General features: G+C 37.7%; 2 protein-coding genes across 2 annotated transcripts in view; one reads left to right on the top strand and one right to left on the bottom strand.

Moving 5' to 3' along the window:
* FAM98A (family with sequence similarity 98 member A) overlaps positions 1-6,843 on the top strand; it is a 33,998-nt gene extending 27,155 nt beyond the window's left edge. Inside the window, exons 7-8 of the mRNA XM_036750962.1 lie at positions 3,109-3,276; positions 4,924-6,843. Coding sequence (XP_036606857.1) covers positions 3,109-3,276; positions 4,924-5,706 — 951 coding nt within the window. The 3' untranslated portion in view covers positions 5,707-6,843. The remainder of the gene's footprint in view (positions 1-3,108; positions 3,277-4,923) is intronic.
* Positions 6,844-13,376: 6,533 nt separating this feature from the next.
* The window catches only part of RASGRP3 (RAS guanyl releasing protein 3), a 116,900-nt gene continuing 111,710 nt past the window's right edge, over positions 13,377-18,566 (bottom strand). The window contains 1 exon segment of the mRNA XM_036751774.1: positions 13,377-13,662. Coding sequence (XP_036607669.1) covers positions 13,654-13,662 — 9 coding nt within the window. The 3' untranslated portion in view covers positions 13,377-13,653.

Below are 18,566 nucleotides of genomic sequence, written 5' to 3'. Positions count from 1 at the left end.
ATTTGTTTTTGTCTCCCCCAGTCTCTCCCATTAGATTGTGAGTTCCTTGAGGCCAAGAATTGGCCCTTTTTTTTTTATTCTTAGCATTTAGCACAGTGCTTGGCACTGTGGTGGAGTAGTAGGAACCTTAATTCTTTGTGAAAGAATCTCAGGTTAGTACTTTAGTAATTCTTTCTGTGATCTGAAAAAATGAGGATAGCTTACCTGTTTGGGACTACTCTTCTCCCCTATACTAAAAGAAACTTTTAGCATTCCTAATTAATTATTTCATGCAAATCAGTGGAGTTGCATACTTGGATTGTAGTCTGATTTGTTGTTAAATCAAAAGAGAAAATGGTTAGGTCTAGGGCTGAAGATGAAGCACTTCAATGATTTGCTTAAGTTTAATGTATTAATTTGGAAAAGTTGCATACATTTTAAAATTAAACTGTAAGAAGAGTCTTATTGGTAAAATGGACCCAGCATTGTTATTAATTATTATTTTAAGGTAAGAAAATGTAAAAGAAGTTTTGTGAAATTGATGAAAATACATATATAAGATACTTAGTCCACTAAGTGCTGTATAGATATTAACAACAGTGAAGCCTATGTGGTCCCTTCTAAAATTATCTACTGCTTCACAGGAACCTAAAGATGAGAGAAAAAGAAAGGAGAAAATTGTTTGGAATTATATCTCTATCTACATAGTATATGTATGTGTACATTATCATGACTTAATGGGAGCAGCTAAGTAAGAAGAAGGCTTAGTAAGCCCTGCTCATGACCATGCCCTCATATTAATGCCAGCAGAGGGCAGAAAACACAAGCAGTTGCTATAAAATGACTAAAGCTCTGGGAAAACAGTCCAAGTCATACAAAAAGTCAGTTCTCTTTTACTCTCTAAACTTTGGCTTCTTAATATCATATGGAGTCCCAGCCTAGTTACTGGTCTACCAGCACATTTCAGCCTTTGTATCTCCACATATACATGTTTACAATCTGGGCTTGCATTTTTGTTTTGCAATAGCTATCCTTCCAAATTGTACCTGCCTTCTCAACCCTAATTGAAGATTGCCTTTACTCCTGCCCAGGAGATGTCTTATTGATGGTTCACGTTAGCTCTTTCACACATTAGCTAACACTAAATGTTATGTGACTCCAGAAACACATTGCTTATAATTGCAATGGCAAATCTGCTTTCCAAAATTCAAGGTCCAGTATTGAAGTTTCAGCAACTGGAGCCATGTTATTTATTGTCTCATACCTCTGGAGAGGTGTTTGTGAGACTCTTAACATAGGCAAGTCTTAGGAGAAGTGGCCCTAGCTGTGGATAGCACCTGAAATTCCCCATATTCCTATGTCAGACCAGCTAAGAAGTTTGCAGGATTCTCTTCCATTAGAATTTCTTCATGGATCTCCGTCTCCAGCAGAAATTTCCCACAGAGTTGACCAAGGTTTTACCCTGTGGCTTCCTGTCAAATAGCTTAGGCTGACCTCTGGACAACTTGGAAAAGGGAGTTCCTTCAAGAGCTCAGAGAGAAATTTTATTTTTCTTTTTCTTTGCAAATAGCTGAGATTTTTAACCAGTGGATTTGCTGTCTCCATCAGGGACTATGGGTCCTAGTGTCAGGAATCATGATAGACTATATGATCCCCTTCTGTACCTCATGTCAGAACTTACCCTATGTGTCAGTGGCAGTGATAAATCATTTTAATTACTGTTTCCAGAGCAAGAGATAGAAAGTTGTAGGGGAAGGGATTAGGGTATGCGTGCATGGTGGCAAGGCAGAGGTATAAAGATTCCACTGGGGTAGGCCTTGGTGTCCTGTGGACAGCCAGTTGAGGTGTGAAACATGGTTTGAGGCTAGCCATATATAGTGGATTAGGTAAGTTTTCATTCATCCACTGACCAATCCAGGCAACTCAATCCCAGAGCAGAGTCCTCAAGCTGAGAGGACTAGAGAATTGTGTAGCTTGATAGAAGTAGCTATGGATACTCAGAACTGTTTTTTAGATATGGAGGAGTATGACAAAAGGATACAATGCCCCTTTATTGTCTACCGTGACAATAGAGAGTGAATGGCATTATCTCTAGTACCTGTAGAATGGCCGAAGTAAATCCCCCAAAAGAAATCTTGGGAGCCAGCAGCATACAATGACTTGGTGTTGACAGAGGCTTTACTTACTGCCACTGCACTTGCTAATCCCTGACATCTAGGTAACCATTATGGGGGCAGAAATGATTTCTAGGTAACCCCAGAGAGGTGAATGAATCAGGGTGAGGTGTGATAGACATTATTCATATGAGCACTGGCATCTAATCAGAAATGCAAGGAGTGGAAATAGGCCAAAATTTAAGGGAATTGGGTTAAATCAGGCATTGATGCCATGATACTCCTTGTATTTTGGCTTCCTAATATCATGTGAGAGGTAACATGGTGTAATAGAGTATTGGACACAGAGCCAGACCTGGGTAGAAATCCTGCCTTAGAAATCCTCATTTTCTGGCTGTGTGACCAAGGGCAGGTCACTTAACCCTTTTTGACTTTGTTTTTCATCTTTAAAATGAGGGTAATAATAATCATTTTATTTTCCTCATAGGGTTGTTTTGAGACTTAAGTGAAAAAATGTATGTAAAGTTCTTGCAAACATTAAAGCACTCTACCAATTATTGTTAGTCTCCCCCAGGACTGTATCATTAACCTAGAACTTGTCTTATTATTTATCTTAGCTCATGGATTTTGGTATTCTGACACCTGCCTAGATTTTTGGTTTATATTTATCCTCCTGATTCATACTATACCCTCTCATTCCCAGGAAGGTATTATTCCTCCCTCTTTTTTTCCAGTGTAACTTTGGGAAAGTCACTTAACCTTTACAGGCCCTGCATTTCTCATCTATAAAGTGAGGAAGTCAGACAAGCTAGATGACCTCTGAGAATATTTCTAGCTGAGACCTTCTATGATTCTGTGCTTTTCCTTCAGTTTCCTACCAACCTTGCCCTTAAGAAGTTGCTCATAATTTAATATTCTTGTGCTTTTTGGACATGTGTAATTTTTTTTCATCATGAGTTCTTTGGTACATCTGTTATTTCGAAAACAAGTTTGTCTTTTTCTTTTTTTTTAACAGAGTCAAACAGAAAAACTAGCAAAGGTCTACCAACCAAAACGTACACTCTTGTCTGCTAAAAGTACTATTTCTGTTGCTCATCTCTTGGCTGCTCGGCAGGATCTTTCAAAGATTTTAAGGACGAGCAGTGGATCTATTAGAGAAAAAACTGCGTGTGCCATCAATAAGGTAAAGTGTTTATGATAGGTCTGTCTCAAAATAAGTTATTAACATAAAGTGCATATTTTTTGTCAGTCTTTCACCTAAAATATATTCTAAAAGTTATATTCATTAGGTGATTCCTGTTTCTAATTGACAACTTATAAAATGTGGAAATCAATAGTTTTTTGTATTTTGAAAATACTTGACAATTTTGTTGCTTTTTATGGCCTTGCTGTTGTAAAAAATGTATCTTGAAGGATTTGGTGGATCAAATTCCACTCATAAATAAGATACTACTGTAAGTCATTTAGCATTCCCATTATAGTAACTTCCTTTGTAAAGTTATCTTATACTTCTGTATATCTCTAAGTTCATCTATGTGAGTATCAGTGGTGCAGATCACAATTCTTCCTCATAGTCTCATCCTGTGTGATTCTCATCAGTGTCCTCCCTAAATCCTTAATGAAGAGTCTATGAACGTAATGGAGGCCTTCCTCTACTGTTTTAACATGATGTAGTTTCCAGTGTCCATCTGTTATCCCTCACTCTGACTGTAGGATTGACCCACTTTTCTAGTTATACATTTTCTGAGTGATATCTTTATTTGTCATGATTTAAACATAATTGATATTTCGTGATGCTACTGCATGTAGCATGGAGTAGTAGTTAAGAAGGAACGTTGGATTTGAAATAAGATAAACATGGTTGGTAATCACAGCTCTGATACTTAATAGCCTGTATGGACTTAGGCAAATCATTTAACCTGTTAGGCCTCAGTTTCTTTATGTATAAAATGAGGTAGGAAGTATACTAGGTGGGCTTCTAAAGTGTCTTCTAGCTCTAAATTTGTAACTGTTATCTAATTTTTCCTACCATACATCTTTTCATCTGAGTCACTTAGAATTTTGATTCTCTAGAGGTTATGGTGGTCCATGATTTTTAGAAACATAACATCACTGAGAGAATATTGGTTTTTAAAAGATGGCCCTTTGTTTCAGGAAACATCTTGAATTCATTGAAAGCGGTGCCCAATTTCCTAGTGCAATCTACCCTATTCTCTTCCTCCTATTTAATTCTGGACCTGCTTCACATTTGCCCAAAATACATGTACTGAACTCAATAAGTTGTCTAATTGCATTTATTAGTCTGGTCAATTTAAAAAGTTCACATTTTTGTTGTAGTTTTGAGGTTTACAGAGAACTCTATTCAAAATGACTCTGAGGTAGTTAATAACCTCGTATATCCCCATTTTACAAAGGGAGATACCGAGGCACAGAGAGGTTAAAGCGACTTGTCCATTATGGTGTAGTGAACAGAACACTGGGCTTCGTGTTAGGCAAATCTGAGTTCAAATCTCACATCAGTTACTTATTAACTGTTTGACCTTGGGCAAGTCACCTGCCCTTTCTCAACTTATGTTTCCTTATCTATAAAATTGTGATGATGATAATAGCACCTATTTCATAGTGTTATTGCAAAGATCAAGAAGATGCATATGAACACTTTGCTAGCCTTAAAGTACTATGTATGTAAGCTGTTGTAATTAATTTCAGTATCAAGATTTTAGGAGATAGCATGGTGAAGATAACCACAAAAGTATAAATTGATTATTTTTCTTAATAGCCATCTTCTGTTTGGGAAATAAAATAGTTTACAATAATGTTTTATTTTTAGGTGTTGATGGGGAGGGTACCTGACAGAGGTGGTAGACCCAATGAAATTGAACCTCCACCTCCAGAGATGCCACCATGGCAGAAAAGACAGGATGGACCTCAACAGCAAACAGGAGGCAGAGGAGGAGGACGAGGTGGTTACGAACAATCATATGGAGGACGAGGAGGCCATGAACATTCATACAGAGGACGAGGAGGTCATGAACAGTCATATGGAGGACAAGGAGGTCATGAACAGTCATACGGAGGACGAGGAGGTCATGAACAGTCATATGGAGGACGAGGAGGTCATGAACAAGGAGGAGGAAGAGGTGGACGTGGTAGTTATGACCATGGAGGTCGAGGGGGTGGAAGAGGAAATAAACATCAAGGAGGCTGGACAGATGGAGGGAGTGGAGGAGGAGGTGGCTATCAAGATGGTGGTTATCGAGATTCAGGTTTCCAAGCAAGTGGCTACCATGGTGGCAGTGGTGGCTACCAAGGAGGTGGATATGGTGGCTTCCAATCATCTTCATATACAGGAAGTGGATATCAGGGTGGTGGATACCAACAGGACAATAGATACCAAGATGGTGGTGGGCATCATGGTGAACGAGGTGGTGGTGGTGGTCGAGGAGGGAGGGGTGGTCGAGGAGGCAGAGGTCGCGGAGGTCAAGGTGGAGGTTGGGGAGGAAGAGGGGCCCAGAATTATAATCAGGGGGGTCAATTTGAGCAACACTTCCAGCATGGAGGTTATCAATATAATCATTCTGGATTTGGACAGGGAAGACAGTATTCTAGTTGAGGCTACTAAAGATTACATTTCAGCAGAGCTCAAGTAATAGAAACTTCATTTTAGGGGCCTGATAAATATCTGGTTCAACTAATATATGACCACATATGGCCAGAAATTCCTGCTTTAAACACAAAATTATAGGTTGATATGCTATCCCAGTTTTTTTCAATGGATTTAACACTCTTCATTTGAGAAATGCTTACTTTTCACCAAAATTTACCCAAAAAACACATAAATAGCCATGTATGTTTATTGATTAGGCTAATATCACAGTCAGAATATGCATAATGTTTTGAATAAATTTCTTAAAAGGTACCAGCAATGGCTTCAACATGCAATTCTGAGAATAAGCATTCTCCTAGATTCTTTATAGATTTTTCACTAGGAAACCCTCCCTCTTGCTTTATATTAATGATTTTTTATGTATTTTGCTTATGTGTTCTGGTACATATTTTTCAAGTACAGTTCTGCTCTTAATAATTGGCCTTTTATATTCAGAGTGAAATTATACACATTTGCTTCACTGTAGAAGTGATAGGTATGTTTCTATTATATGAGCTCTTCTGCATATAGCACATTCAGTAGCCTTATCTTCTGTTAATTAAAAACTACCATTTGCTCAACTCTAAAGACTTTGAACATGGCCAAAATCTGCAAAGATCATTAAATCAAGCTAAGTTGTGAACTTCTAGTATGTAGGCATATAGTTAAATATAGCAATTTAAACTGACCTGCATCCATCCAAAACAATTTCCTCCTACAACCTTATTTTTACTTGAAGTTGACTAGAAGGATCAGCAAACTGAAATTTGTCTTATGCACGAGTTAATACCACTGGCTCAGCAAATACAAGATAGTTTGTTTTGGGCAGGTGCCTTTTTGTTTTGTTTTTATTTTTGTTTTTGTAATTGAAGAAATGCACTACCAAGTAGGAAGATGGATGCTGCCTAGTAGAGGAGGCCCTTTATTATTGCTGCAGAAACAAAAGCCTGGCTGAGTTGATGTTTTACATGATTCTTTACTGAAATCCACATGATGCTTCTTGCTGGGTTTTTGTGTACATAAACATTGTCAAGCTGTGAAAGAAAATGGCTGAAGGTGTGCTTTGTATGAAAGGTGAGCAATAAAGTATCTGTGTGTTCTCTGTTTTGTTTGAGCTTTATTTGAATAATTAGTTGTAGTTAATGGGTTATTTTGAAACAATTACCTAAAAAATTAGAGAGCCTAAGATCCTGCATAAGAGTACAGTACATTAAGTGTCTTATGCGGTTCCTTTAGTTGTAATAGTTGAAATTCATATAGCTCTCTGAGCTTTGCAGAACAGTTTACATAGATTATTTGAGTCTCACAGCAACCCTGGGAAATAGATACTATAGATGTTTCTTTTCCCCGTTTTACAGATGGGAAAACCAAGGCTCAGAGAAGTTAAGTAGCTTCCCCACACTCACAGAGCTAGTAAGTGGCAGAGTGGGGATTTACACCCAGGTCTATCTCCCTTACTCTATCTACTCTTCCAAGCTGCCTTCATTTATAAATGATTAAAAGTGGTGCATTTAAAGATAATTAGCTATCAGAAGGTTCAAGTGAGGGTAGTTGAAACTTTTAAGTTTAGCTTTTAATGTAATCCCATTTGATTGACTGTACCATGTTTGCCACCATTGTTTAACAACACCAATACAAATTCTAACTCCTTTTTACTTTTATTATACAGTCTTCATAAGATGTAGTCAAAAGTATGCATCACCTCATGTCCAGCCTTTTGGTGATGACCTGTTCCATTGTAGCTAGGCTGGTCCATGTATAATAGATGTCTGATTCATTTTTGAGCCTATATCCAATACCTTTCCTAGGACTTTCTAAAGTAGAATAATCTAATAACTGCTTTGTGGCCACTGGGTGTAGCTATTGATACATATGTCAAGTAAGTGTAATTATAATTATTTTAAGTATTCTTGTGTTTTCTCCAAAGACTTGCTAAATACAGTGCATTACATTTTTTCAAGTTGTCATGACTTGAAAAATATGCAGATGATATGACTTGTGGAAAGATAGTTTGACCCTAAGCCCTATATTGAGCCTCCAAAATTTTGGTCTCAATATTTTTTTTGTTAAATACTTAAAATTGTATTTACAATTGAATGTTTTACATTAGATATGAAAGTTACTTTATTTCAGGTGCACTTAATGTTGACTGCAATATTCAGCTGGGTTTGCAGTTTTTTCCTCTCATATTCTACAACCTACCCACTAAACATAAAGTTTTTCTAGCAAGTAACGTTTTTAAAGGATGGTGTATCTTCTTACCTAGTTTTGTGGATAAATAAGAAACTAATATGATATACTATGTGTTACAAATGTGGACAGCATTTAAGAAGAAAAATGACCAAGATTTTTATTTAATGGATTGAAAAATTTATGTCTACACCTCTTGTTTTTCAACAGAAAATGAATTGTGTTCCTGTTACTTTTCTGCCTTTTTTATATAGCTCCAGTTCTCTAAAAATAGTAACTCTCCTATTCGCCTATTCAAGGTCTTATTTTCTTGTCAATTTTTTTTAATATCGTGGAATACACATATTAGTATTAGGAAGTAGTCTGGAGAGCTTTACATTGTAGTAAATAAAAATTTCAGAAAAAATACTCACGAGGAAACAAGAAGTACGTATTTCCTAGTAGGAAGTCTTTGAAATGTGAAGCCTTAAATTTTTTTCTCTTGAACAAACATGAGACCAGGACAAGCTGAACCTTTTTGTTGTTTCTTTTTTTCCTACTAACACCAATGATTAAAACAGGATGTTAATATTTTATATGAAAACTATTTAAGAGCTAAATTTGCTTGCTTTCTTATAGCCAGCCTAAAGCATTGACAGCACTTTGGCACAATGCTAGGCACACAGTAAACACTCAGTAAAACACTTAATTGAATGATTGATGTAATCTAATTCTAAGCAGAAATAATAAAGTTCAGGCAATTTCCATGTTGTTTCAACTCCATGTGGTTTCAGTGATGTCTTAAGTTTCATCTCATCTACATATTGGAAAAATTATTTAGACATTTTGATAACTAGTTTGTGGTATTTTTTAAGCAGAACAGGAGGAAAGCATGTGTTCACACATCAGGGTGGAGTAGTTCATTTGTTTAAAGGTATTCTCTACTAAATATGGATCAAAATGTTTAGAGTAGGGGTAGGGAACCTGGGGCCTCAAGGCCACATGTGACCCTCTAGGTCCTCAAGTATGGCCCTTTGACTGAATCCAAACTTCACAAAACAAAGGGGTTGTGTTCTTCTGTGAAGTTTGGATTTGGTCAAAGGGCCATACTTGAGGACCTAGAGGGCCACATGTGGCCTCGAGGCCCCAGTTTCCCCAACTCCGGTTTAGAGGTTCTGAACATATCTCTGAGAAAGATGAATGGTTAAAATGATTTATTATATCATCTGTTAAAATATTTTAATAGCAAGGCCCCTGTCTTGTAGAGGGAGAAAAAGCCACTTCTGTTTTTCGCTCCAAAAATTTTCTTGAAAATTTATGACACTTTACAAAATTAGACATTCTTCTACGGTATGTGAAGTTGCATATATGAAAAATCCTTAAGTAAGCAAAATAGTGAAACATGGATGCTACATCTTCAGGAAAAAGTATGAAAAAAAAATACAGAAAATAGTAAGGTTGTACACTGAACTCCATTAAAATTTGATGGGAAGAAATTATTGTCCTTTGAGAGTTTACTATTTACAAAATCTGAGTTGGAAGACTATCTTCTCTAATCTGTACTTAGAGATAAAGTTTTTCAAAAAAGTAATAATTGAAGATTTTAACATATCATGAAGTGTGTGAAAATACTAGCTAAGAATGTTTTATTTTCAACTATATTTAGATTTTAAAGCCAGTTTTTTGTTGTCATTTTGCTTTGATTTTAGTATCATTGCTTCTTAATCAGATAATTCATTCTGGTTTTTGGCAGACATTACAAATAATTAAAGTGTATCTCTTAATACAAGTAAAATAGACAATAAAGTGAAAGATTTTTGAAGTATTTTGTCATGCATTATAAATCTGTTGGATATAGTATTCAAAAGGGAGAACTTTCTATTGCATTTGAAAGAATTCTTTTCGAATGCCACAGAAAAGACGTGTCTTCAAATGTTTTACGTAGGAATCCAGTTTTGTCCAGATAGCTTCTACAAGATGGTGGCAAGGACTTTGCATGACAAGGCTACTCTTCTGCTTTGGATACAATTAGTATATATTTGGAAATTCATTGTCAAAAATAGTCAGATTGGCTATTCCTCATGTCTGACATGTATTACCTCAGTTTCTTCTCTTTAACTTGCCTTACTTAAAGGAGGAGCTTATGCACTACCTTCTATGGAGGAAACATTTCCTGAATACCCTAGTTCAGGGGTGGGGAACCTGCGGCCTTGAGGCCACATTTGACCTTCATCTTATCTTGCATGTTGGGTTGGGTTAGTTGTGTTTAGAGTAGAAAAAATTATCTTAATGTCTAATGCAGCAGTTTGGTAAAGTTTGTGAAAGTAAAAGAATAAAGAAGTAGTTCAAAATATAATCACAGACATTAAAGGGAGCTTATAAAAGTTTGTATGAACTTGTGCCATTTTCTGAAAAAAGGGAGTAATGGATCAGGTTACCCTTACTGTAAGATTCTGTGGTTCCATTCTTCCTCTATCCCTAAATGTTTAAAAAGACCAAAACCTAAAAATGCCTAGCTTCAAAATTTTAATAACATTTCCTTCTCTAAGTGCTCAGGATAGGGTCATACTTTTGGTAACCATTCTGTGAATATCAGTAGATGGCAAAACATATTGCTAAAAACAGTGTGGTAAATTTGAATTTTAGTACCTTCAGAAGCCCAGTTCCTCTGCAAAAATTCCCATCTAGTTCTAAAAATGCACTAAAAGGAGTAGTAATAAAACCAAGGAGAATTAGCTATAAACTCCATCCAAAAACCAAAGAAAGGAAAAAAAAAAAAGATTTTAGAAATCCTATGAAAATTCAAGGCAGAGACAATCCAGGGTGGGGAGAAGGCAAAATACAAAGTAGCCTAGTCCCACAGCAGGAGATAAGGCCAAATTAGTCTGTAACACTGAGCAATCTAGGGGACCTCCCTTTTGCAGCCAGAGATAAGGTTAGGGGTAGCCTGTGCTGAACCCAGTATGCTGAGACCTTAGCCACAAAGACAGAGCTCTACAATTTATGCAGAAGGTGGAGCCTACATTTAGCTACCAAACTCAAGATCAAACAGGACGTACCCAGAGTTTGGAGCAGAGTTTGATTCAAGCACATGCCCCTAATCCAGACATTGAGGCTGGAAATATGAATAAACAGAAGAAATTACCAAACACAAAAAATACCCTAAGACTGAAAAGGGCCTAAAGGGTAAACCCAGAAAATGAGGTAACTCCAGAGCAAATCAAAGATCCTCTAAGAAAACAATGACCTGTCCAGTGCCTGGAAGACATGAAATGTTAAATTAGATACAAAAGGAAAGAGGAAGGAGAGGAAGATGGCATGAATTAACACTTTAGAAGAGACAATGGTAACTCTTAGCTAAAAATTAGAATGTATTGAACAGAAAACAAGGTCTCCATGAGAAAACAAGAACTGTTAAAACATCAAAAGATTTTTTTAAATGTAATATATTATTTAAAAGAATTGACCTAGAAAACAGGTTAAGGGTAATCAAAGAATCATCAGACTACCTAACAATCATGACCAAAAAGAAAAAAAATCTCAAATACTCTTATTTTAAAAAGTCAAATGAAAACTGCTAATGTCTCTTAGAACCAAATGGCTAAATGAAAATAGAGTCCAATAGTTATCCCCTTATAGAAAGCCCAAGATGAAAACTCCCAAGAATATCATAACCCAAATCCAAAGCTTCAAGTTAAAAAGAAAAAATACAGCAAATAAGCAAAAAAGAAAGTTCAAGGAGCCGTGGGCAGAATTGCGCAAGACTTGTTTAGTTATTATACACCCATCTTCTCCAACTCCCCCATAGAATGTAAACTCTTAGAAGATGAGCCTACATTCCAAAAGAAAGGATAACAAGCTTGCAAACAAAAATAACCTAACTGTCCAAAAAACAAGTAATGATGGCAGGGAGTGAGTTTGAAAAGACCTTAAATGAAATAGACTACCAAGTGTTCCTGATCGAGAGCCCAGAGGTGAGTAGACAACTTTGAACTTTTGCTTGATATGAATGAGAGGGTCATCAAATAGTCATCTCCAAAGTTACAGCTTTGCCAAGGTGGTGCAGTAAAACAATGTTGCTTTGGTGTCACCATCTTTGTGCAACCTTGGGCAAATCACTCAATATCTCTCAGGTCTCTTCTAGAACCCTGATCCTGTGATTAAGATTCCTTACTGTCTTCTTGGAAAAGAGCACATTCTCTAAGAGAATCCTCAGAGCCAATCATGTGGCTCCCATCCTGGGCACCTGGAACCCACTTTCCCCAAATCCAGCCTCAAAAACAAATTAACCTTTAGTTCTTTTGGGTCATTGGCAAGTACAATAATTGCGATACACTGCTTCAGGCATCTCAACACCCATATTACTCAAAGATTTGGGATGGTGATGATTAATGAGGATCATCTCTCTCCAAAGACTAGTTTTTATTTTGGGGTATTACATAATCAGTTACAAACAAAGAACACTGAGAATCGTCTTTCAGTGACCAAGAGTTCTTTTCTTAGCAACAAGAATCCTGGAAGAAAAAAGTTTGCTTTCATTGTTGTTGTTTTGTCTGTAGCTAAGGGTTTTTACCCCCCCTCAAATCTCATCATTTAAGATGGGAACATTTCAGGACTTAAAAACATAGCTTTCTAATCCCAGTCTAATTGAACAGTTAATTTTCTACTAAAATAATCATGCTATTTTATAAGGTACGGAGTATGTTTAGGGAGTTCTTCCAGACCAAATCTTTGACTTCCACAGAGTCTTTGGATGCTACAACTTAAGGTGATAGAAATGTAAAAAAGGACAAAGTAAACTTGTTAATACCTGTGATGCCAAGTGCATAGAGGAAATGCTATATGCTAGGTTTTGCTGGGTCTGTTCTAGGATTCTCCAAAGAGGAAGCAAAAAATTCTGGTGTCTCCCAAAATGGATATTAAAAGGGCGTGTGGTGAAGGATTCCACCCAGCACCTTAATGAGGGTGGAGTGGCATGGATTTATGTCCAGAGCCAAAACTTACAGCAGACTGACAAAACTTATATAGCAAAACAAACAAGTTAGAATAGGAGGCTACCAGATCATGGGCTGACTCCCTAACCTAGGCAGCTCTACCCCTGGTGAATTCTTCTTTGGCCCTTTCCTGCCCTTCTCCCTCTCCTGGCAGTGGCCTTGCCAGGAGTAATCTCTTCCCCTATGGGAGGCCCTGCAATTCAAAATCTCTTCCCCTCCCCACCCCAGCCCACCTGAATTTGATTTGTCGCTTACCCCCAGACACCAGAATTGCCAGTTAGACCTCTACCTCAACTCAAAGAGATTTGACAGTTGTTTGATCTCTACCCTCACTAAGTTTATAAAAATGATAAAAGAATATTTTCACAGAAAAAAAGCAAATACAAACAGTTTAGAGAATGGGTAGTGCATGCACAAACAGCATTCTTTTCACCCACAGACAAATGGCTTCAAAGAAAGAAAAAAACAAGAATATTAGGGTTGGTATATAGGAGTCTTCATTATTCTGAAATGCTTAACAGATCAGTCACTGGGGGGAGCAGGAGGGGGAGAAATAAATAGTACATTGATTTTGTGCTGCACAGACAGGGACCTTCCATCACACTGTTGGGACAGGATGACCTGATGAGTTCACAAGGCAGGAATATTTTTTTGATCATTTTCCCAGACTTGGAACATGGTCTTCAGGATTCCTCATCTTGCTTTATGCAACTGCCAAACTCATTAGACATTCAGTTTCCCCATTCAGAAGTCAGCCATCCTGCAAACCAAATGAAATACTGGTTATATATATTTAACATAACAGATGTTTTCCCTGAAAATTTGTAAAAAAAAAAATGAGTTTTGGAGAAAAATGTTGAGTGCCCAGGACAATACTGGTCTCAGAGTAGATGCTTGATTTTGAAAACTTTTTGTCGGTGACTTCCATCATAATTAGGGATTGGGAAAGGATCTAGGATCTCATTGGTACAGGTAAGGAAACTCCCCAACTACCTGTTGTTGTTCAGGAGTTTTTCAGTCATGTCTGACTCTTTGTGACCCCATTTGGAGTTTTCTTGGCAAAAATACTGGAGTGGTTTGCCATTTCCTTCTCTGTCTCTTTTACAGATAAAGAAACTGAAGCAAACAGGGTTAAGTGACTTGCCCAGGGTCACACAGCTATTAAGTATCTGAGGCTGGATTAAGGGACTTGCCTAGGGTCACACAGCTAGTAAGTGTCTGAGGCTAGTACTCATGAAGATGAATCTTCCTGACTTTAGGCCCAGCACTCTATCCCCTGTGCCACGTTGTGGTAGGTCAACACATTATAGTTGTAGAGAGCTGCCTAGAACCCTAAGGTTTTAAGTGACTTGCCCAGGGTCACACAGCCAATGTGTCACAGGTAGGACTTCAACCCCAGTAATTCCTGACTTTGAAGCAAATTCTCTAGCAGCTAGAGTCTAGCTACTTCACCAAACTGTCCTACATTATAATTAGACAAATTCCCAGGAAACAATTATAGTTTCTTGCTGTGAAGATGCTACTCAGTAAATCCCTCCTATCAGTAGGGGCTAGGGAACAGAATGTCACACACATTGTCTGCATGGATCATTAGAAAGATTGGGTTTATTTGACATTGTTTTTATTTGTTACAAGGGAGGGCTCTGTGTGAGAGGGTATATACATGGAAATAATTAATAGAAGATCAACATGCATTATACATTATATAATTATAATTCTGTGTAATGATAAACAAGTAATAATACATAAACATTTTTTAAAGAGAAAGGACTTTCAGACTTTCATATACAATCCCAATCTCACTACTCCCCTCCACTCCAGTACCTAACAGTGCTGGAAATCTATGAGGTGACTGGCTGACCTCCAGATACTTGAAGGACAGCTGGAAGATTCATAGCCTCCCACAAACAAGCAACAGTCTAGTACAGGGTGAGATGTCCAGATCCTCAAAATCCACCAAGTGTTTGAAAATCAAATGACCCCTCTCCACTCAAAGACCCACCTCCTCTGATTTATACACCAAAGGCTTGGTAGACAGTGCCCTTCTCACTCAAAGCTACATTTAGAGGGTGTTGAGTTTCTCATGAAATAGCAAGGCAAAGTCATTGAATAATGAATTTCTTTTTATTTGAAATATTTTGAGGAGAAGAACAAAAAACAAACCCAAGATCTCTTCCCAAACTGTGCTGAAGGCAAAAATCAATAAATCTCACACCAGCCTGATAAATAAAAGGACATCTGTCTGGCTGAGAGAAAGGGCAGGACTAATTCTTAGACACTTTCAACTTAGATCAGGGGGACAAACAGAAAGGAGGCCAACAAAGAGAGGGGTGGGGATGAAGGAAAAAGCAGACAATAGAGCTGTGTGTGTGAGCAGACAAAGGAGACTTCACATCAAAGACTGGCTTGTTTGTTTGTTCCTGCTCAATGAAGACTGATGACATTTGGGGAGATTAAGTATTTTATACATTGATTATTTCACATCATAGGGTATTCAAGTCTATTCAACAGATACTTATTAAGCGCTGGGCCTGCGTGCCAGGTACTATGTTAGCTCTGGGGAGACAAAGAAAGACAAGAGGCAAAAATGAAATAGTCCTTCTCTAGTTGAAAGGAACTTTAAAACTTGATAAATATTTTCTCCTTCTCCTCCTTCCCCAGCTAAAAATATCAGACTGTCAGAAAACTCCTTAATTTACAGAAAGGGAAACTGAAAATCAAAAATGTTCAGGAACTTGACTCCAAGTGAGTTCTCTTTCCACTGTACCATGCCAACTTCCAACTTCATGGGTATGTTCTCACTAATGGTAAGTCCATGGGTGGTAAGGAACTTCAGAGATTACTTTCAAAGAGTATTGAATGATCAGAGGCAGTGTTTGTATAATGGTTAAAGTTATGGGTTTAGAGTCGGGAAGCCCTAGATTATCCAGCCCAGAGACATCCATCTCTGATACTCATTAGCTAGAATCAACTCAATCAACAAGTATTTATTAACTGCCTGCTATGCAGCAAGCACTGAATAAAGTGCAAGAGATAGAAGTAAGAAGAATGAAAACATGAGGTAGCTAGGTGGCTCAGTGAGTAGAGCTCTAGCCCTGGAGTCAGGAGGACCCGAGTTCAAATCCAGCCTCAGACATTTGACATACTTACTAGCTGTGCGACCTTGGGCAAGTCACTTAACCCCAATTGCCCTGCCTTCCCCCCTGCAAAAAAAAAAAAAAAAAGAATGAAAACAATCCCACTTATGAGTGCTTAGTCTCTTTGGCTCTCAGTTTCCTCATCTCTAAAATGGGGCTAATAATACCGTTAACAGCTACCTCACAGGGGTGCTATGTGAAACTCCAATAAGATAATGTATAAAAAGCAAAAGTACTTCACAAATCTTTAGAGTGCTTTAAGAAATGCTCATAATTATTATTGAGCACAACCTGGAAGGAGGTCTCGTGTTGTGCCACATGGTTCTGATTCTCATTTTTATCGATGCCTCAGATGAAGCCAAAGGAAGTCTGTATCAAACTTGACATGAAGCTGAGACAACTAGCCATTTAAATCACAGAAACAAGATTTTAAAAGATCCCAACGAACAGGAATGATAGTCAAAAATGAGTAAGATGAAATTTACCAGATACACTAGATTCAACGCACCTGTACAAGAATTTTACCAAGTAGGGAGATAATGAACTACCTGTCAGCTGTTTGTTCTCTGCTCCAGGAAGGTTCTTCTCTTTACCTTAGCCATATCATTGCCACATCAGTAGCCAAATAAGGAAAGCATGTATGGATTGGCTCTGTATTTTTGCACCTAGATTGTAAGCCCGCCTCCCAGCCAATGGTGAGAAGGGATAGAGGTGGGTGGGAATCTTTGCACTAAGGGTATATCTATTAATGCATTTCCTTTGTACCTTGCCTCCCTCCACTAGTTCATCCTAGTGGAGGTGACACCCAAACCTCGTGAGGTTTGTAAAATAAATTCACTTTGCTTTTGCCTAAAGATGCCTCTCCCATTATTTGATTTTTCGTCCCACACAAACTGAACAACAAACCAGCAAGCATAAGATTGTACTCATTTTGTGGCTGCCATATGATCTATCTATGGACTCATATTCAGCTTGCAATCCACTAAAACCTCTACATTTTTTTCATATGAGCTGCTCCTATTATATGAGGAAGGGATGGAGGGACTGGACATGCTTAGACTAAAGAGAAGAGGATCAGAGAGGGCACCTGTCTTCACATATTTCAAGAGCTATAGTATAAAAAGTTAAATTTATTCTCTATTTTTTTCCACAAAGCGGAATTAAAACACACTGGTGAGAGAAGTTATAAAGAAGCAGATTTTGACATAAAATAAGGAAGAACTTTCTAACAATCGAAACCATTTCATGAATGCATTGAATTCCTTTCTTTACAAAAAAAAAAAAAAACCCAAAAAACTCTATCATATGCATTGTTCAAGGAGACATTGCCTTACCATTAGTCAGGCATTACTTTAGTGGGAGATTGGATTAAAAATGATAATAGCAAGCACTTATCTAGGGCTTTAAGCTTTGCAAATATTATCTCATTTTATCCTGGCCCTGAAACTTACTACCTGTGTGGACCTTGGACACTCAACATGTGACTTAACCTCTCTGGGGCTCAGTTTCCTCATCTGTACAGTGAAGTTAGACTAGATGACCTCAAAGCTTCCTTCCAACTCTAAATCTACAATCCATCTAGATAGTATTTTGTCTGAAAACAGAATAAGGGTCCTTGCTTACTGTTCTCTATGACAACAAACATCAAAATTTAGGAACAATAATACTTGAGTACCCTCTCTTTATCCTTTGTGGATCTATCATTAATTGCTTTATCAATATTCTTCTTGAACTAATTTCCATGTTCCGTTTATTTTCCCTCATGGGATATTGAGTTTTACAGGCTTCATCTTTTGTGGATGATTTAGGAGCAGTCCTGTGCTCCAATGAGCTGAACTAGATATTTTAAAGTCTTTCCTCCCTCTTAGATTCTCTGATAGCTGCCTCTCATTTCTACAGGATGTTAAACCCTGCCATGTCATCAAAATCTCCTTTGCGGGGGTAAGTTTTCCCACTGTCCCTACTTCTGCTCACCCCCATCCATCTGTCAATCAGAAATTTATTTAATATTTAGTATATACCAAAACAATGGAGAGACAAAGACAAAAATGAAAGCATCTCTGCACTCAAGAAGTACCCTGTGTGCCCCTTGTCCTAGCCACTGCCACCCCCAGATACTGTGCCCTGATTCTCACCTAAAACAATCTGGCTAAATGTATTGGTTTGGAGAAAATATTAAAATGTACATGATAGGGGCAGCTAGGTGGTGCAGTGAGTAGAGCAGGAGGACCTGAGTTCAAATTTGGCCCCAGACACTTGACACACTTACTAGCTGTGTGACCTTGGGGAAGTCACTTAACCCCAATTGCCCTGCCTTCCCCCCTCTAAAAATAAAAAATATATATATTTTTAAAAATGTACAAGATAACTAGTATTTATACAGGGGCTTAAGCTTTACAAAGGGCTTTGCATATGTCAGGTCATTAAATCCTCAAAATGACCCTGGGGGTAGGTACTATTATCTTCTCCATTTTGCAATTAAAGAAACTGAGGCTAAGAGAGGTTAACTTGCCCAGGGTCATATAGC

The sequence above is a fragment of the Trichosurus vulpecula genome, chromosome 3 (assembly GCF_011100635.1).
Source record: "Trichosurus vulpecula isolate mTriVul1 chromosome 3, mTriVul1.pri, whole genome shotgun sequence".
NCBI lineage: Eukaryota > Metazoa > Chordata > Mammalia > Diprotodontia > Phalangeridae > Trichosurus > Trichosurus vulpecula.
This window is presented reverse-complemented; position numbering and strand designations above follow the sequence as displayed.